At 47.6% G+C, this 20,326-nt stretch overlaps 1 protein-coding gene and 1 long non-coding RNA gene across 10 annotated transcripts in view; one reads left to right on the plus strand and one right to left on the minus strand.

Moving 5' to 3' along the window:
• LOC127039342 (zinc finger protein 501-like) overlaps nucleotides 1-20,326 on the plus strand; it is a 259,420-nt gene that overhangs the window by 26,862 nt on the left and 212,232 nt on the right. The window contains exons 1-3 of one of the 9 annotated variants that reach the window (XM_050932829.1): nucleotides 782-1,947; nucleotides 3,554-3,758; nucleotides 5,203-5,329. The exons of 4 other annotated variants lie outside the window; for them this stretch is intronic. In XM_050932829.1, the coding sequence (XP_050788786.1) occupies nucleotides 5,296-5,329 (34 nt within the window). In that variant the 5' untranslated portion in view covers nucleotides 782-1,947; nucleotides 3,554-3,758; nucleotides 5,203-5,295. Of the gene's footprint in view, nucleotides 1-781; nucleotides 1,948-3,553; nucleotides 3,759-5,202; nucleotides 5,330-20,326 lie in introns of those variants that run through there. 4 more of the 9 variants (XM_050932830.1, XM_050932827.1, XM_050932826.1 and 1 more) reach the window with 4 other exon arrangements.
• LOC127039489 (uncharacterized) overlaps nucleotides 14,151-20,326 on the minus strand; it is a 34,650-nt gene continuing 28,474 nt past the window's right edge. The window contains exons 3-5 of the long non-coding RNA XR_007771049.1: nucleotides 14,666-14,749; nucleotides 14,498-14,581; nucleotides 14,151-14,245 (exon numbers count right to left, since the gene is read on the minus strand). This is a non-coding gene — a long non-coding RNA (uncharacterized LOC127039489). The remainder of the gene's footprint in view (nucleotides 14,246-14,497; nucleotides 14,582-14,665; nucleotides 14,750-20,326) is intronic.

Here is a 20,326-nt window from a genome sequence, read left to right on the forward strand (position 1 = left end):
GGGGATCTCTTGCTTATGCCTAGAAACTTTGCCCGCCCAGAGTCCAAGCAGCATACAGATAATCAGTTCCTTCTGTATGGGGGTTTTTACCCCCTTCCTGCCATGTGCTCTGAGCTGCAAACTCAGCTAATGGGAAGTGAAGAGCACAACAACAGTCTTGTGTCTTCTTTAACATCCCATAATAGTCTCTCTGGTGTTGATGGACCTTTTCTGCCAGGCAGGATGTAATGCATTCGGTTGCCAATCAGCACTTCACCTAGGTAAAGTCTCTCTCTTGTCTGGTGACTTACATAGTCACAGAGCCTCACAATGCAACTAGTCAGATATTAACCCTGGCAGCAACTCACAAGCGTTCAATAAAGTCTAAACATTAAACACATTGTTATAATTCTAATACCTGTTTTAACAATACTAACGCAGGGGAGCCAGACTGATTCCAGCCGTGCGTTTGTCCGTGTTCAATTAAGACTTGGGAGATTTTGCAAGAGCTGACACCTCATCTACCAGTGTCACAGGCAAGATGGGCAGGGATGGTGTCTCTAGCCTCTGTTTGCCAGAAGCTGAGAATGGGTGACAGGAGATGGATCACTTGATGATTCCCTGTTCTGTTCATTCCCTCTGGAGCACCTGGCTTTGGCCGCTGAGCTAGATCACTCCATCATTGGGGATTTTTAGAGCAAGCTGGACAAACACCTCTCAGGGATAGTCTAAACCAGTGGTTCTCAAACATCTGTGCTGGTGACCCCTTTCAAATAGCAAGACTATGAGTGCGACCCCCCCTTATTAAAAAAAACACATTTTAATATATTTAACACTATTATAAATGCTGGATGCTAACTACGGTTTGGGGTGGATCTTGACATCTTGCAACCCCCCGTGTAATAACCTCATGATCCCCTAAGGGGTGCTGACCCCCAGTTTGAGAACTGCTGAGCTAGACGAACCGTTGGTCTGACGTAGTGGGCCATTCTTATGTTCACAGTCTCTATCAGGAGTATCTACTCACTTGGACTTACTGGGAAGCCATATAAAGACACAGGCTGTGCTGAGACAAGGAGGCCCAGTCTCAGAACCTCCGGGGTCATGCTTGCCAAAAGCTAAAACTAGACACAGCCCATGAAAGGGGGCACTGCCAGGAGAGACTGTATAAAGGTTGGAGCATCCAACAACTTTGTAAACCTGAGAGAGCTGCCTTGGGGCAATGACAAGGAGAAACCCCCAAAGGGGATCCTTTGATTCTGCTCTTCTCTGGCATTTGCTTGATAGAATCACAGAACCGGAAGGGACCTCGAGAGGTCATCTAGTCCTGTCCCCTGCACTCAAGGCAGGACGAAGTATTATCTAGACCATCCCTGAGAGGTGTTTGTACAACCTGCTCTAAAAAATCCACAGTGATTCACTATGACCCCCTGATCCCTTTCCGCTGCAGATCCTCCTTCCTAGGCAGTCATTTCCCATTTTGTATGTGTGCAACTGATTGTTCCTTCCTAAGTGAAGTACTTTGGATTCGTCCTTATTGAATTTCATCCTATTTACTTCAGACTGTTTTCCAGTTTGTCCAGATCATTTTGAATTTTAATTCTATCCTCCAAAGCCCTTGCAACCCCTCCCAGCTTGGTATCATCCGCAAACTTGATAAGTGTAACAGAGAGACTCTGCTACTGGGAGGGTTTCACCCTGTCTCAGAGAGTTACACGCTGGTGGGAGGGGGCTAGGCCTGTACTGGAGTAAGGTCACTCTGTGCTTCACAGTTTGGTAGAACCTAGAATGTCCATTAGCAGGGAAAATCCTGGGGGGAATCGGCTTGAGGAATGAACAAATACCCCATCTGAATGCTCTCACATTGCCCTTCTCGTCCTGGCAGGCTACAGAATAACGTCCAGGTTTCGCTCTAGATCATCCCCTCCTCCCAGGAGGAAGGAAATGGCTGCAGTGGAGCTGGCTCAGGTAAGGGATTGTCAGGGAGCTAGTGGTGGGTTCTGCTTGGAGGGAGAGGAGCAGTGGATGCATAGGAGGGTGGGAGCTGCTCAAGGTAGTGGGAGGCAGGAACTATCTAGGGTGGGGGAAGGGGAGGGGACAGGATATGACAAACCTGCTGAGGCTTGTGTACTCTAGGGTGTGATGGGTTGTCACCCTAGGGTGCAGTCTTGGGGGCTTCTGGGAACCCTTGTGCCCTCTAACCCTCAAGCTGGGCTGGCTCTTCTCACACTGCTTTGCCGGAGATTCAGCCAGCCTCTCCAGGCCCTGTTATCACCCAGCACGACAGCAGGTGGGTGCCATACACCCAGCTAAGCTACCTGAGTGCTTTACCTAAACCACTCAAGGACAGAGAGAAGACATCAGCCAATTTCCCAGCTCCCCAACCTTGCACTCTTGCTGTAATATAAATCCAAAACGATACCATCTTATACTACACAGGAATCTCTATAATGTAAGCTCATAAATATAGTTCGCCTTTCCCTCGATATGGGGAAGATACGCACAACAAGCTTGTGCTAACCAAGCCTAGATTTTCCCCAGACACTTCACTGGAAATACACTGATTATGATAAAGCATAAAACAAGTTTATTAGCTACAGAAAGATTTTAAGTCGTTATAAGTGATAGCAAACAGATCAAAACAGATTACTTAGCCAATAACCAAAAACTCCAATAAGCCTAACATACAAAATGGATAGAATTTTAATTAGCAGTTTCTCACCTGATTGACGATAGAAGCAGTCCCCCAAGTTTCCATACACAAGCTAGAAATCCCTTTAGCCTGGGACCAACACTTCCCCCACTTCAGTCTTTGTTCCTCAGGTGCTTCCAGGAGTTCCCTTGTGTGGGGAATGAGGCCAAGAGATGATGTCGCACCCCACCTTACGTAGCTTTTCCATATGGCGGGAACCCTTTGTTCCAAACTCAGTTCCCAGTTCAGTTAGTGGAAAAATACAGGTACCAAAATGAAGTTCATTGTCATGTGGTCTGGTCACATGCCCTCCTGAGTCATAGTAGCCATGACTCCTAGGCTGGCTGAAAAATTCACAGGGGGGCTAAGCTCTTCCACGGTCCGTTGTCTTGGTTGATGAGCCTTCAGCACTGTCTGGCTTCTTCACTGTTGTGCCTGAAAGGCTTGTTGTGGGTGTTACTCAGAGTAAGCACAAGTGAAATACAGATACAGTGTCAATATCCATAACTTCAGATACAAACATGATCCATGCACACAGGTAGGATAATTATAGTCAGCAAATCATAACTTTTCCGGTGACATCGCACATGACACATCTTGCACAAAATGCCTCATCATTATGTCCTAATGATATTATAATCCTACCACTATGCTGAATGTGGGGTGTAGTGTCAGATGGGGCCTAATTTCAAGCCACAGGGGTTGGGAACGGAACTTCCCCTCTTTGTGGAAGAGGCAATAACCCCCCAGCCAGGGCTGGGAAAACTTCCCAGGCTCCCAATGCTGGAGCCAGAATCTACTGACACTTCATTAGTTACTACCACCCCCAATCTTTGTGGCAACTGCAAACTTTATCAGTGATGACTTTATATTTTCTTCTAGGTCATTAATAAGAATATTAAATAGCACAGGGCCAAGAACCAATCCTTGCGGGAACCTCCTGGAAAGAACTCCACTCGATCACGGCTTCCCATTTACAATCACAGTTTTTAATCTATTTAATGTATGCCGTGTGTATTTTGTATCTTTCTAGTTTTCTAGTCAAAATATTGTGCCGAACCAAGTCATATGCCTTACAGAAGTCTAGGTATGTTACATCAATATTATTAGTTGCAGCCAAACTTTTGATCTCACCCAATAAGGATATCCAGTTAGTTTGATAGGCTCTATTATCTCTGAACCTTTGTTAATAGGCACTAATTATATTATCCTCCTTTAATTCTTTATTAATTAAATCCATATTCACTGCTCCATTCTCTTGCCCAGTATCGATGTCAGACTAACACTCCTGTAATTAGCTGGGTCACCTCTTTTACACTTTTTAAATATTGGCACAGTATTAGCTTTATTCCCGTTTTCTGGAATTTCCCCGGTGTTCCAAGTCCTAATTAAAATATAAGAACTAGGGGTCACCAAAAGAAACTAATAGGCAGCAGGTTTAAAACAAATAAAAGGAAGTTCTTCTTCACACAGCGCACAGTCAGCCTGTGGAACTCCTTGCCTGAGGAGGTTGTGAAGGCTAGGACTGTAACAGTGTTTAAAAGAGAACTGGATAAATTCATGGAGGTTAAGTCCATAAATGGCTATTAGCCAGGCTGGGTAAGGAATCGTGTCCTACCCTCTGTTTGTCAGAGGATGGAGATGGATGGCAGGAGAGAGATCACTTGATCATTGCCTGTTAGGTTCACTCCCTGTGGGGCATCTGCCATTGGCCACTGTCGGTAGACAGATACTGGGCTAGACGGACCTTTGGTCTGATCCGGTACGGCCGTTCTTAATAACAGTCCTCCACAGTCCTCCACCAGGTCTTTCAGAGCTCTTGCATACAAGTTATCAGAACCTACTTATTTAAACATGTCTAACTGTAATACCTGCTGTTTAATGTCCTCGTGAGTTATTGTTGGAATGGAAAGACTGTCGTCATGAACATCTTATGATATGACTTACATCATCTGTTTTTCTTCAAATCCAGGAGAGAAATATTTATTGAACACTTTTACCTCTTCTACATTATCATTGATAATTCTGCCTTTTCCATCTAGTAATTTACCACTACCATTGTTAGGGATGAATTTTGTACTTAATATACTTTTTAAAAAGTCCTTCTTATTTTCATTGATTGATCATTGATTTAAGATAGCTTCCCTACCAATTTTCTACAATTCTGATCTTCTAACTTATAGTCTTTACTATTGACTTCCCCTTTCTTCCACATATTTTATTTGGAGAGTGTTGGGACTCCTACCAGGGAGCCACCAGCAGGGTCCAGAGACAGTCCCATCTCCTGTATAAACCTCTGGCTAGTGGGTATGTGATAAATGTGATGACCCTGCCTCCGTCTGTCAGCTGGGAGACACAAAGGTTTTCTCTTTCTACCCTCTGATGGCTCCTGGCTGCTCTAGGCAAGGTGGGGTGGGACTCTGTTAACATGTGCCTCCCGGAGCTTCCATTTCCCTGGTGCTGCTGTTCCCTGAATAGTGGGGTTGTGAGTGGGGCAGCAGGTACTGAGAGTTGGACTCTTGCTCTTTCAGGGGCGGGTGACTTTCGAGGAGGTGGCTGTGTATTTCACCAGGGAAGAGGGGGCTCTGCTGGACCCTGCTCAGAGAGCCCTCTACAGGGATGTCATGCAGGAGAACTACGAGACGGTGGTCTTGCTGGGTAAGGAGTCCTCTCCCCTGGGTTATTAGAAGCTGTGGGGTCTCTAAAGAACCTGCGTAGTAATAACTTTATACTTCTATTCATCGTATAAGTTTTGACAAGTTTCCTTGTCCCCCTTTTTTTGCCTCATCTCCCACCCACTAGTATAATTTTTGGACGTGTGCCTTTTTGGTGCCGTCAGTCATTTGAAAATTGCATTGAATGTATCCTTATTGGATACATTCATAACTACATTAATTACTGTAGCTTTCATGCCTTTTCCTCATTGTAAGAGGAAAATATGCCACCTGTAGAATTCTAAATGAGTAAATAGGTGTGTGACTCATGCATGGGCTTGTGTGACAGTCAGATGAGCTCTTCTTTTGATAGGAGAATGTATAATGTTGCCATTCAGGACCTCATGGGTGAAGGGAGAACAGAGCTTTGGGAGGAGAGGAGAAGGGGGGAGTAGATAATTCTGGGGTGCCAGGACATGGGGTGGGTGTGTGCAGGGTTAGAGCTAAGCAGCAGCAGGGAGGGAGGAGGTTGTGAGAGACGAGGAGGGAACACAAGAATCTCCCAAGGTGCCGGGAGGTGGTGCCGGCTGAGAGTAATGGGACGAAGGGGAGGGGTGTGTGGAGGAAGGGCACCCAAGAAGTGGGCTGAGTGGGTCAGTGGAAGGGAGGAGAGGTTTGGGGATCTAGAGCTGTGGGGGATCCCAGACCTTTAACCCCGAATCCCTACCCAAGCCTTATTGATTTAGAGCCTCCACTCCAGTTTTATTTCTGTTCAGTTTCACTTCATTATACATTTCCCCTCCCTCACAAATATTATTTTAACTCTTGACCTCTCTCTCTCTCACTTATTAGCCCTTTCCCTATATAACCTCCCCATCTCTATGCACAGCGACCCTGGCCACCGATTCTGAGTACTTGCTGCGTTCCTCCCTCCCAGAGCAGGGCCCCTACCCAGGCACAAATGGGTACTTTGTTGATGATGTCACAGGCTGATAGTGTAGCTGTACAATTTTTACACCTACAAGATTACGTATTGCGGTACAGCTCGCCCTTGTACATGGCTACTCAAAGTTAATGGAGGAGATGAAATTTGGTGAAACACACAGAAACTTGATTTATAATTGAAATCATAGGCAAGGATCAATACACATAACCATTAGAGTAAGATAAGTATAGGAAAGAGGGTCTTGCACTGTGCGTACTTACAAGCTATGGACACCATTGGAAACAAAGATCGAGGCGCAAGGGAGCCCACCAGAAGGGAGGCCCTGCTTCAGTTTACACTGTCTCAGAGACCTGACAAAATGAAAAACTGGTAACTAGGAGAGGTATTTTCTCTGGTTTCTTATGGTAATAGGATGGCGATATACCATATCTGCTCCTTTGCTCTGATTACAATAATGTCAATAGCTGCCCCAAACCATACCTGGCCTTTGTGAAGTCCATAATTAAGCATCATGCCTTAATACTCATGATTTACATCACGTATTATTAATAATTTGAATATATGAATGCATCCAACTCCTGAGATACTGCATAGCTACCTAATTGTTAGAGTCTGCCCCAGACTTCCTTCTTTCAGAATCCTGTGGCGTATTCCACCCGCTTGTGGTTCCTCGTTAGCCTCTCAAAATGAGGGTGCGAAATGTCTGACCTGAGATTGTCTCCTTAGGCCTATTCAGGTAAATCCCACACCTCCCACAAAGCCTCCACCTAATACAACACCACTGGCTATCACATACAGCCCCTCTCCAGTGCATTATCAACAATCTACAAGCTATCCTGGAAAACGATCTCTCACTCTCACAGACCTTGGGAGGCATGCCAGTCCGTGCTCACAGGCATCCCCCGAACCTGAAGCAAATACTCACCAGCAACTACACACCACACCACAGTAACACCAACCCAGGAACCAAGTCCTGTCGCAAACCTCGTTGCCTACTCTGTCCCCATATCTACTCTAGCGACACCATCAGAGGACCCAAGCACATCTGCCACACCATCAAGGGCTCATTCACCTGCACGTCTACTAATGTGATATATGCCATCATGTGCCCAGCAATGCCCCTCTGCCTGTACATTGCCCAAACCGGACAGTCCCTACGTAAAAGAATAAATGGAGATGAATTGGACATCAGGAATGGTAACATACAAAAGCCAGTAGGTGAACACTTCAATCTCCCTGCTCATTCTATAACAGATTTAAAAGTCACTATTCTTGAACAGAAAAACGTCAGAAACGGACTTTGAAGAGAAACAGCAGAACTAAAATTCATTTTCAAATTTGACACCATTAATCTGGGCTTGACTAGGGACTGGGAGTGGCTGGCTCATTACAGAAGCAGCTTCACCTCTCTTGGAATTGACACCTCCTCATCTATTATTGGGAGTGGACTACATCCACCCTGATTGAATTGGCCCTGTCAACACTGGTTCTTCACTTGTGAGGTAACTCCCTTCTCTTCATGTGTCAGTATATAATGCCTGCATCTGCAACTTTCACTCCATGCACCTGAAGAAGTGAGGGTTTTTTTACCAACGAAAGCTTATACCCAAATAAATCTGTTAGTCTCTAAGGTGCCACGAGACTCCTTGTTGATTTTGTAGATACTGTGATGAGGCAAGGCCAGATGGCTACAGTAAAGTACTGAGGAACAGGTATGTTAGCCCCAGGCTAAACAAATCCCTAGTACCGTGGTAACCATATGGCAGTTACTCCAGGTTAATCAAGGCACCTGGGGCCAATTAAGATCTTTCTAGAAGGCAGTGGAGATAGGTACTTTGATTAGAACACCTGCAGCCAATCAAGGCAGGCTAATCAGGGCACCTGGGTTTAAAAAGGAGCTCACTCCAGTCAGGCAGGGAGGAGCCAGAGGAGAGGAAGCACATGTGAGGAGCTGGGGCAAGAGGTGCAAGAAGCTGAGACTGAGAGGGTGTGCTGCTGGAGGATTGAGGAATTATCAAGCACCAGGAGGAAGATACTGTGGTGAGGATAAAGAAGGTGTTCGGAGGAGGCCATAGGGAAGTAGCCCAGGGAGTTGTAGCTGTCATGCAGCTGTTACAGGAGGCACTCTAGACAGGTGCAGTCCACAGGGCCCTGGGCTGGAACCTGGAGTAGAGGGCGGGCCCGGTTTCCCCCAAACCTCGCAACTCCTGATCAGACACAAGAGGAATTGACCCAGACTGTGGGTTCCATCAGAGGGGAAGGTCACTGGGGTGAGCAAATCCGCCAATAAGCACAGGACCCACCAAGGCTGAGGAGGAACTTTGTCACAACTGGTGTCAGAAGTGGGATTTTTGGTGTGCACAGCGCGGTGGAAGAAGGAGGGTGATTTAAAAAAAAATAAAAGAGAGAGAGATGGTTAATTTTTTTTTTGTTACCACAATGGATGACCTCGTGCAGGCACTGATACAAGCCACAGCAGCCCAGCAGGAGGCTACTCATGTCCAGGCAGCTGCCCGGCAAGAAGCAGTGCGGCTGCAGCAAGAGACTAATCGCCTGCTGATGGACCAAGCTGCTCAAGACCGAGCTATGTTGTGGGAACTGGTAAACCAGGTAAAGATCCTTAAAGAGCTGAACCGTGACCATGATAGGATGCAGTTCATACGGGCCAGCCATTGGCTGCAGAAAATGACATGAGAGGATGATGTAGAGGCATACCTTCTGGCCTTTGAGAGGACAGCCCTACGGGAGGCCTGGCCTCGAGATCAGTGGTCTGGCATCCTTGCCCCATTCCTGTGTGTGGAAGCCCAGAAGGCCTACCATGATCTGCCTGAAGAGGCTGCAGCAGACTACTACGAGCTGAAGGAAGAGATCCTGGCCAGATCTGGAGTAACGACCGCAGTGCAGGCCCAGCGGTATCATGAGTGGAGGTACCAGGAAGACAAAACCCTGCTGTCCCAATTGTGTGACCTCATCCATCTCGCACGAAAGTGGTTGCAAACAGAGACCCAGGGTCAGAAGACCGTGCTATTAGGTAGAGGGACACGAGCAGCCATCAGAGAAACTACCAACACGGAAGGTGAGCCGGAGGCTGGCCCCAGTCGTGATGGCGATGAGCCGTTGGAAGAAGCAGAAGCCGGCCCCTGGGAGCTCAGGCAGGTTACTCTTGGGAGAGAGACTTTCGGACGGGACCAGGCAGAGGACTCTAGATATGATAACGTCAGGAAAGAGGTGGCTGAGATCGATGGGATACCAGTGTAGGGGAAGATGCAGGGTCCAGGACCCTACTTTATAGTGAAGAAAGATCTCCTGTACCGTGTGGTGCAAATGCAGGAGCAGGAGATACATCAACTTCTGGTGCCATGAAAACATCAAAAAGCCATATTGAGTCTCGCCCACAGTCACCTGTTTGGAGGACACTTGGGGTAGAGAAAACCCAGGTCAGGATACTGCGGAGGTTCTTTACGCCAGGACTACATGAAGATGTCAGGCGATACTGCACCTCTTGTTCAGCGTGTCAGCTACATAGCCCTCGCCCACACTTAGGGGCCCCTTTGATACCTCTTCCAATAATAGAGGTACCATTTGAACGCATAGCCATGGATCTGATTGGGCTTCTAGAGAAGACAGCTCGGGGCCACCAACATGTGCTGGTTGTACTAGACTATGCAACCTGATACCCGGAAGCCATCCCCCTATGTAACACAGCTTCCAAGGCAATAGGTAAGGAGTTAGTACAGATCTTTTCCCGGGTTGGGCTACCCAAGGAGATACTGACTGATCAATGGGCACCTCTCATATCCAAGTTGATGAAGGATCTCTGTTCATTGCTCCATGTACAAGCCCTACGGACCTCTGTATACCATTCACAAACAGACGGTCTTGCAGAAAGATTCAATAGGACCCTCAAGGCCATGATCAGGAAAGTGGTGAACCGGGATGGGAAAGACTGGGATACCCTATTGCCTTACCTCATGTTCACCATCTAGGAAGTTCCACAAGCCTCCACAGGTTTCTCTCCATTCGAACTACTATATAGGTGCTACCCCCAAGGCATATTGGATATAGCCAGAGAAGCCTGGGAAGAGGAGCCAAATCCCGGAAGGAACATAGTCGAGCATGTACTACAGATGAGGGATCGGATAGCCCAAGTTAAACCCATTGTACGGGAACACTTGAAGAAAGCAGAGGAGACCCAACGGACCCATTATAACTACCAAGCAAAGCTTTGACGGTTCCAACCAGGGGATCAAGTAATGGTCCTGGTGCCCACAGCAGAAAGCAATCTGTTGGCCCAGTGGCAGGGAGCCTACGAAGTGATTGAAGCCGTGGGAGAGGTAAACTAGAAGGTGCAGCAGCCTGGCCACAGGGAACCGGAGCAAATTTACCATATCAATCTTCTAAAACCTTGGCATGATCGAGATGCATGCTTAGTCACCGAGGAGACCCTTCCCCAGGAGGATAACTTACATGAGAAAGTGAAGATATCACCTGACTTGACACCAATCCAAAAAATCGAGGCAGCCGATATAATTAATCGCAACCAAGATGTGTTCTCTAGAAAACCGGGGCAGATGACTGAGACCTATCACCATATCCGCACGATCCCCGGAGCCAAGGTAACACTGAGACCCTACCGAATCCCAGCAGCCAAAAGAGAAGAAATCAAGGCCGAAGTAAAGAAAATGTTAGAATTAGGCATTATTGAAGAATCCTCCAGTCAGTGGTGCAGTCCAATCGTTCTAGTGCCCAAACCTGATGGTACCACGAGATTCTGTAATGACTTTCGCCGACTGAATGAAGTATCCCAATTTGATGCATACCCCATACCACGCATCGACGAACTGGTGGACCGACTGAGTAGTGCCCGATTCTTGACTACACTAGATCTGACAAAAGAGTATTAGCAGATTCCCCTGACTCAAAGAAGCTAAAGACAAGACAGCGTTCTCCACCCCAGACGGGCTATTCCAGTACACAGTCCTCCCTTTTGGGTTACATGGGGCCCCAGCCACATTCCAGTGCCTCATGGATAAGCTGCTGCACCCCCATACTATTTATGCAGCCGCATACCTAGATGATGTCATCATCCATACGCCAGACTGGGGAACCCACTTGGAGAAAGTTGAGGCAGTACTACACATCTTAAGGCGGGCTGGCCTCACCGCTAATCCCGCTAAATGCACCATAGGACTAGCAGAGGCTAGGTACCTGGGATATATTGTAGGAAGGGGTATAGTGAAGCCCCAAACTAATAAGCTAGAGGCGATTCAAAACTGGCCCAGGCTGACCCAAAAGAAACAGGTACATGTGTTCCTAGGCCTGGTAGGCTACTACCGACGTTTTATTCCCCACTTCGCCAGTAGGGCAAGTCCTCTAATGGACCTGGTGAAGGCCCAAGGTCCAGACATGGTGAAGTGGACCGACGCAGCAGAAGGGGCATTTTTAGACCTTCGGACGGATCTCTGTAATGAACCCATACTCACAGCCCCGGACTTCACGAAGGAATTTATTTTACAGACAGATGCTTCTGAGGTGGTGTTGGGGGTGGTTCTGTCACAAATGATTGGAGAAGAACAACACTTGATCCTCTACCTAAGGAGAAAGCCGTTCCCAAGAGAACAGACGTATGCAGTAGTCGAGAGAGAATGCCTTGCTTTCAAACGGGCTGTGGAGACACTGCATCATTACCCCTTAGGCCGGAGATTTACTCTTGTGATGGACCATGCACCCCTGCAGTGGATGCAGAGAAATAAGGAAAAGAATGCAAGGGTCACCAGGTGGTTCTTATCCCTCCAACCATTCCAGTTCCGCATACGGCACAGGGCTGGATGCCACCACGGCAACGCTGATGGTCTTTCACGAGCACACTGCCTGGCGTCCCACGTTGCCCAACCCTATGGTGTTGAGTAGGGGGGTGGTATGTGATGGGGCAAGGCTAGATGGCTACAGTAAAGTACTGAGAAACAGGTATGTTAGCCCCAGGCTAAACAAATCCCTAGTACCGTGGTAAGCATATGGCAGTTGCTCCAGGTTAATCAAGGCACCTGGGGCCAATTAAGATCTTTCTAGAAGGCAGTGGAGATAGGTACTTTGATTAGAACACCTGCAGCCAATCAGGACAGGCTAATCAGGGCACCTGGGTTTAAAAAGGAGCTCACTCCAGACAGGCAGGGAGGAGCCAAAGGAGAGGAAGCGCGTGTGAGGAGCTGGGAGCAACAGGTGCAAGGAGCTGAGACTGGAGGATTGAGGAATTATCAGGCACCAGGAGGAAGATCCTGTGGTGAGGATAAAGAAGGTGTTTGGAGGAGGCCTTGGGGAAGTAGCCCAGGGAGTTGTATCTGTCACGCAGCTGTTACAGGAGGCACTATAGATAGCTGCAATCCACAGGGCTCTGGGCTGGAACCGGGAGTAGAGGGCGGGCCTGGGTTCCCCCAAACCTCGCAACTCCTGATCAGACACAGGAGGAATTGACCCAGACTGTGGGTTCCACCAGAGGGGAAGATCACTGAGGTGAGCAAATCCGCCAATAAGCGCAGGACCCACCAAGTTTGAGCAGGAACTTTGTCACAACACAGACTAACACGGCTACCCCCTGATACTTGACAATTCTAACATATTGTAACAATTCTCTAACCAATTATATCCCACTACGTAATTTACTCATACCTAGCGACATGAATTTTACAGCAGATAGAAACAATTAGAGGACTAGACTGATTAACAAGGTAAAAGTGGTGACCATAAAGATAAAACAATATAGAAAGGAAGGTTTCACAACCACAACCATTGATAAGGGATTTATTGCCAGAGAGGATGATTTATAATAATAATACTATCTCTTCTGCCACTTTGAGCCAAGGAAGATGGCCTTGGTATTTTACTGCTTAAAAATAAGCAGGGATTACAACCATGGAATATTCTTTGTGACAAGTATCCCGCAAATTCCACTGACCTCCCTTGTTTTCTTTGCCTGGAGTAGGGTTTCCAATTTCCAAACCTGATGTGATCTTGCAGCTGGAACGAGGGGAAGAGCCGTGGGTCCCAGACCTCCAGGGCTCTGAGAAAGAAGTGCTCCCGAGAGCTGCCTGCACAGGTGAGGAATTGGTTAAACCAACTCAACAACTGTTTAGGAATGCAGGAAACATTTGGGATGCCCTACAAAGACCCTGTGAGCTCTCCGAGTTCAGGATTGTTCCCTGCAGATGTGGAATCATTATGGCAGATGTCATTCATGGCTTCTCTCCTACCCTGACTGACAACTGGCAGCAGGTCCCTCCCCTGTCTCACTTTCCACTGAGTGTGGTGCTGAGATGCAGACCAAAACTGATCCCTTCCTCTCTCCTCTGAGGAAGGGTTTGGGGAGAATCAGCACCTGATAGATTTGATCTCTCCCGCACGTATTTGGTTTGTTCATCCCTTTTTCCATTCCTCTCTCCGAGAGTTCCTTTATCTCTGGCACTGGGAGTGACCTATGTCTGGGTTCTCTCTGTCTCCGATCAGGTGACGGGATGGTGAGTGAGAATGAGGAGAAACCCCAGCAGGAAGACGATGAGCAAGTGGAACCACATGGAACGTTATCAGGAAGATCCAAAGGGAATGTTTCCGGGAGTTGTGGACTCCCAGAAAAAGCAAAAGCCTGTGAGACTCAGCAGAGACCAGAAGAAAACTTCAGTAGCCACTCAGACCTTATAACTCGTGATAGAATCGACTTGGAAGGGAGACGCTACATGTGCCATGATTGCCGGAAAAGCTTCAGTTGCAGCTCACACCTTATCAGACATCAGAGACTCCACACAGGAGAGAAGCCCTACATGTGCTCCGAGTGCGGGAAAAGCTTTAGTCAGAGCTCTGCCCTGAGCAAACATGGGAGAATCCACACGGGTGAGAAACCTTATGGATGCATTGAGTGTGGTAAAAGCTTTAATCAGAGCTCTACCCTGAATGCACACAGGAGAATCCACACGGGTGAGAAACCTTATGGATGCGCTGAGTGCGGGAAAAGCTTTCATAGCAACTCTGCTCTGAGCAAACACAAGAGAATCCACACGGGTGAGAAACCTTATGGATGCTCTGAGTGCGGGAAAAGCTTTAGTCAGCGTTCAGAGCTTATCTCACATCAGAGACTCCACACGGGAGAGAAGCCCTACATGTGCTCTGAGTGCGGGAAAAGTTTTAGTCACAGCTTTGCCCTGAGCACACACAGGAGAAGCCACACGGGTGAGAAACCTTATGGATGCGCTGAGTGCGGGAAAAGCTTTAATCGCAGCTCTTCCCTGAGCGCGCATAGAAGAATCCACACGGGTGAGAAACCTTATGGATGCTCTGAGTGCGGGAAACACTTCAATCACAGCTATACCCTGAGCGCACACAGGAGAATACACACGGGTAAGAAACCATATGGATGCTCTGAGTGCGGGAAACGCTTTAATCAGAGCTCTCCCCTGAGCGCACACAGGAGAATCCACACGGGTGAGAAACCTTATGGATGCGCTGAGTGCCGGAAAAGCTTCAGTTGGCGTTCAGACCTTATTTCACATCAGAGACTGCACGCAGGAGAGACGCCCTACACATGCTCTGAGTGCGGGAAAAGCTTTAATCGTAGCTCTTCCCTGAGCGCACATAGAAGAATCCACATGGGTGAGAAAACGTATTGATGTTCTGAGTGCGGGGAAAGATTCAAAAAGAGCTCACACCTTGTTAGACATCGCAAAATCCACATTGGAGAACTGTTACAAATGCCTTGATTAGGGCTGGGAAAAGATGTGTTTTTTAAAAAAATCACATTGGCTAATTCTCACATAGTGATCTCTGCACCATCTTCACTGTGGTGTCTCAGCTCCACCAAATAAATTCCCTGCTTCTGCCTTTTGCATCTCACCTTCTTTGGGGTCAGCCCTGTGATCTTTTCTATCAGCTGCTTTCCTTTTGAGTCGTAGGAATGTGTGTCCCTCCAGCCAGGAATGTTCATCAGCTCCAGGTGGAGGAGAGACGTTTGATCCCAACAAGCTACACTGAGGCAAAAACTCCCTGTGCCTGACGTCCACTAGGGCTGCACGTGGCGTTGGCTGCTCAAGTTAGTGATCTTGGTGTAAAAAGAGAATTATAGTTGTAGTGCAGATGCTGCCCAGGTGCAGCGGTTGGCATTAGCTTTCCCCGTGACCTGACCTAAACAAACCCTGAACTTCACGGTTATACTGTTTGCCCCATTTGAAAGCAATTGTTAGTCATCAAGTTCCCTCTTTGGAAACCAATTGTTTCATTCCCAGTTGCTCTGCTGTTGCTTCAGGTTGTGCTGGAGAGCAGATATTTTTGCTACCATTTTCCTCACTTAAAATATATTGAACTATAACAAAGAGCAGGAATAGGGAAAAATGTCATGTCACCCTCTGTAATAACAGAGGAAGATAGGGTAAGTCAGAGGGATTCCCTTATTCCCCATCACCGTCCCAATCCCCATTGTTCAATTGGTTAGGTCAGTATTTTTTCTAAAGGGCTGGGAAGAGGATTCTCTAGTAAATGACTTGGAACTAAGCAAAATACCCATGCATTGGGCTCCCAAAGTAGTTGTGGCCCAGGCCCCGCAGGAGGTCGCTCCTGAAGATATCTCCTTCCTAATCAGGTACATGTAGCCTATTATTTGGGAAACGCAATCCCTATCTAGGTAGGGATGAGAAAATGGAAGTGACATTTCTCTTCAGCTCCCCCCTGGGAGATGCTGCAAATATGTAGAAAATGAAATCCATGTTGACTGCAGGGCCGCCCAGGGAGGGGCAAGTGGGGCAATTTTCCCCAGGCCCTGAGCTCCTCAGGGGCCCCCAAGAGAATGGCTGAGGCTCTCGCTGCAGTCCCAGCCTGCTCCCACTCAGCTTCCGCCCCGCTCCCGGAGCCTGAGCGCACGCAACAACGTCCCTGAACAGCACTGCTGCAGCGTGGGTCCAGTGGGGCCCCTGAGCTCCGCCCTGCTCAGAGCCGTGTGGTCAGGGGGCGGGGCTGCGAGCTCCAGCGGGGCCTGAGCTTCCTCCACTTGGCATGGAGCTCACAGCCCCGCCCTCTGACCACGTGGCTCTGAGCGGGGCGGAGCTCAGACCCTGCCGAACTCGCTGCCACTATTGAGTGAAGCTCCTGGATGCGCTGAGGCTCCGGGTGAGGGGAGAGCCGGGGCTCAGGGGCCGGGACTTGGGGAGGTTGGCTAAGGGGCAGGGAGTCTCAGGGACAGGGAAGTGGCAGAGGTTGTGGGAGGCAGTTGGGACGGGGAATGGGGGGGTTGGATCGTGGGCGTTCTGGGGGTCTTTCAGGACTCAGCGGGGAGCTGGATAGGGGTCAGGACAGGGTCCCAGGAAGCAGGGGTGGGGTCCCAATTGGTGGGGTCTCTGAGGGACGGTGAGGAGGCAAGGAACAGGATGAGTCAGGGATTCTGAGGGGGGTGGGCAGGTGGGGGACAGAAATGGGTGGAGGTCAGATAGGGGGTAGGGCCAGGCTCTCTGGGAGGCATGGCCTTCCCTACTCTGAAGCTCATTCAGCAGTTTGAGGCTTGCAGAAGAGCCAAGCTGTTAGGGCTACCATCCCTTTCACTTCTCAAATGTCAAACTATAATCCATGTTTAATGTCAGTGCCATAGGGAGATTCATGTTAGGGGAGAATAGTTTCATTTAAAATTAGCCACTGGGGGAGGGATCAGATGAGAAGAGCAATATCCTACATCACCTAGCTCCTTCCCAACCCTACCAAGGGAGACACCCCTCCCCTGCATTCTCTGAGGCTCCAGAGGGGTTAATTCAGTGGTTCTCAAACTTTTGTCCTGGTGATCTTTTTCATGTAGCAAACCTCTGAATGCGATCTCTTCCCCCTTTATAAATTGAAAACACTGTTTTATATATTTAACACTATTATAAATGCTGGAGGCAGAGCGGGGTCTGAGGTGGAGGCTGACAGCTTGCGACCTCCAGTAATAACCTCATGACCCCTTGAGGGGTCCTGACCCCCAGTTTGAGAACTCCTGGGTTAATTTAATTTTAGCACCCTCTGTCCATTCAGATGCATGTGCTATTTTGAGCATTGTAGTTTTCACAACATAGGCTCATCCCAGATTCTGGAACACGCTCAAATGCTCAGTTCGTGGAGTATGTACATAGTCTATACTAAAGACAAACCCACAGTAACCGTCTCCACTTTGTGAGGGACCCCATGGAGCCAGTCTCTAGGAAACAGATAAATGCATGGAAGTTAAGTCCATTAATGACTATTAGCCAGGATGGGTAAGGAATGGTGTCTCTAGCTTCTGTTTGTCAGAGGGTGGAGATGGATGGCAGGAGAGAGATCATTTGATCATGGCCTGTTAGGTTCACTCCCTCTGAGGCACTTGGCATTTGGCCATTGTCAGTAGAGAGGATACTGGGCTGGATGGACCTTTGGTTTGACCCAGTATGGCCATTCTTATGTTCTAACCTAAATGAACCCAAAGTTATGGAGACAGATATGAGTCAAGGAAGCCAACAGAGTATCAGAAACCTGGAAAAATCTCTGAGTGGATGGGCTCAGGCCATTTGGTCACAAGCTGAGGTGGTTCAGAAGGTTTGGATTTCTTTTTTAAGCAAATTTTTTTTATTGTTTCTTGAAAGAGTCTGACACAGCAAGCAGCAAATAGATGGCCACAAGCTTCTGAAACCCCAAACCATATTCAGGTTTTGGCAGATTAAATTAAGCTTTTCAATTAAAAAAAACATAACATATTTTGAAGGAAAGCAGACGTCCGTGATTTTTTTCTGCTTTTAAAAAACCCCTAGTTTTTTATCCAAAAAAAGTTTTGACGGAAAATTTTTGTCCAATCCTTTTAATGAGCTTTAGTGCCTTTTAGCACTAGCTAATGCTGAGAACCAGTGATACCTTGTAAAGAAATTTTCTCAAAACTGAGTTTGTGCTGAGATGCAGGCGGTTTATTTTTCCCAGGGCCGCCTGTGGTAGGGGGGAGCAAGTGGGGCAATTTGTGCTGGGCCCTGCAGGGGCCCCCACGAGAATACAAAATTGCAATTTTTTTTATGGAAGGGGCCCCTGAAATTGCTTTACCCCAGGCCCTCTGAATCCTCTGGGTGGTCCTGGTTGAATGTGATATAGCTGCAGAAAGATACCTATTTTTAATAGAGACCTGACATTTGGTGTTTTACAGGGATTCTAAGCCGCACCTGAATTTAGTCCCTAATTTAAATTTGTGGCACTAGATTAAAGACATAAAAGATCATAGTTGGGGGAGTTGTACCTCACTGTCGCTACTGATCTGTTGTGCGGTTGCTGAAGAATTCTACGCCAGAGAAGTGTCAAATTACTCCAAGAAATGTCAAAGGTTTGACAAGAACTCAGGTAGAAATTGCAGGTAGTGGTGGTTGATTTTCACCCCTGAGATGGAAGCTATGGTGACCTGTGGCCCAGGTCAACTATTTTTAGAATGCTGCTCCCTAGTTAAGAGGCATTGGTCACACTCCTGAAGGCACCATGATTAAATTGGGCACAACTGTCTGTTACCATTTGGATCCAAAGTTTCATGAAGCACAGAGAGAAACAGCTGATTCCTTCAGAGCCATTCCATGCCTATGGGCCCCAATCTGGCTGCCTTGTTGGACAAGAAGCACTTCCATTCTGGGAAATGATGGTAGCCAATGAGAGAATGTGTCAGATTCCAAGTTCAGACTGCAGGATACATGAATGTGGAGTCCAGAGTCTGTGGTTTGGTGTCTTAGTTTTGCTCTAGCGTCTAATGCATTTGTATCGCTTCTCCTCCTGCTGGTACTTTGAAGGATTAGAAAGTATGAAAATAGAGCACAGGTGGTTTTTCTCATGATGCAGCCTTCCCATGTAGTGTGAGACGCCTTCCACCCACACTTAGGGCCATCTTTAGGCCAATTCCTCGAAATCGGGCCCTGCGCCCAGTGGCAGAGCCGCTGGGGGGTGGGGCAAGTTGTTGAGACTCCGTTCCCTGGCTAGAGCCTCCTTTTCAATTTTTACTCACCCGGCAGCGCTGTTGGTATTTGCCGGTGGGTCCTTCACTTGCTCCGGGTCTTCAGCAGCACTTCGGCAGCTGGTCCTTCAGTGCCACCGAAAACTCGGAGCGAGTGAAGGACCCGCTGCCGAAGACTAGGAGTGCCGCCCAGTGAGTACAAGCCCCACGTTTTTTACGTGGTTTTTTTTTTTTAGTCATCCCTGCCAGAGCCCTGTTGAAACTGTTTGAATCGGGCCCCGCGCTTCCTAAAGCCGGCCCTGCCCACACTCATGGGAGAAGCCCCAGGGAGAAATGAACTCACAGAAATGGAAGGCTCCTAGGTTATTGTAGAAAGTGTCTTCACACAAAGCTGACTGGGTGGAAATGGGAAGCAAGAGAAAACTTCTCTATGGGTTTATATGTTGTAATTGTTGAATAAGTTGTTACCAGCGACAATTAAATTAAACATGAAGTTAATTAGTATCACAGAAGAGGCTGATCATGTGATAACTTTCAGTGTTACAATATAATTCGGGTTTTCTTCTAGTTGTCTCCCTGTCCCCTCCTACTACCTAGGAAATGGAGGCTAAACCTGAAATTAAACCCTCACTCCAAAGGAATTAGAGTGGGGGAATATGTGAGAGAAATAACATGTGTGAGGATAGAGACCCAGTGTAGACTGTAATTATTTCTATTTCAAATGGAATTTATTTTGATAAATTTTAAATTTTCTGTTAAGAGGAAAATTACTTGAGACAAGATTTGGAACCTTTTGCCCGGTTAGAGGGTAACACCCACAGAGTTCTCCAGGTCTCTTGTTCGCAAAGCAAAGACATCACATCGGGCAGGAGATGTCAAAATCTACAATGGTGAGGAATGTGTGATGGGAGCTTTTCTGGGTTGGCTTTTTGGTTTGGTTTGGTTTTTTAATGTACTAGGTGATCCCCCCGCTTGGAGCAATGTTGAGGTGCTGGACCTCATCAGCATTTGGGGAGAGGATGCTGTTGATGTCTAAGGATTAATATGCTTATTTGCATAGTTAGAAAGTAAACAGCTTTAAGAGCTTTTGCATTAGCTTCCTCATC

The sequence above is a fragment of the Gopherus flavomarginatus genome, chromosome 23 (assembly GCF_025201925.1).
Source record: "Gopherus flavomarginatus isolate rGopFla2 chromosome 23, rGopFla2.mat.asm, whole genome shotgun sequence".
NCBI classification, from domain to species: domain Eukaryota; kingdom Metazoa; phylum Chordata; order Testudines; family Testudinidae; genus Gopherus; species Gopherus flavomarginatus.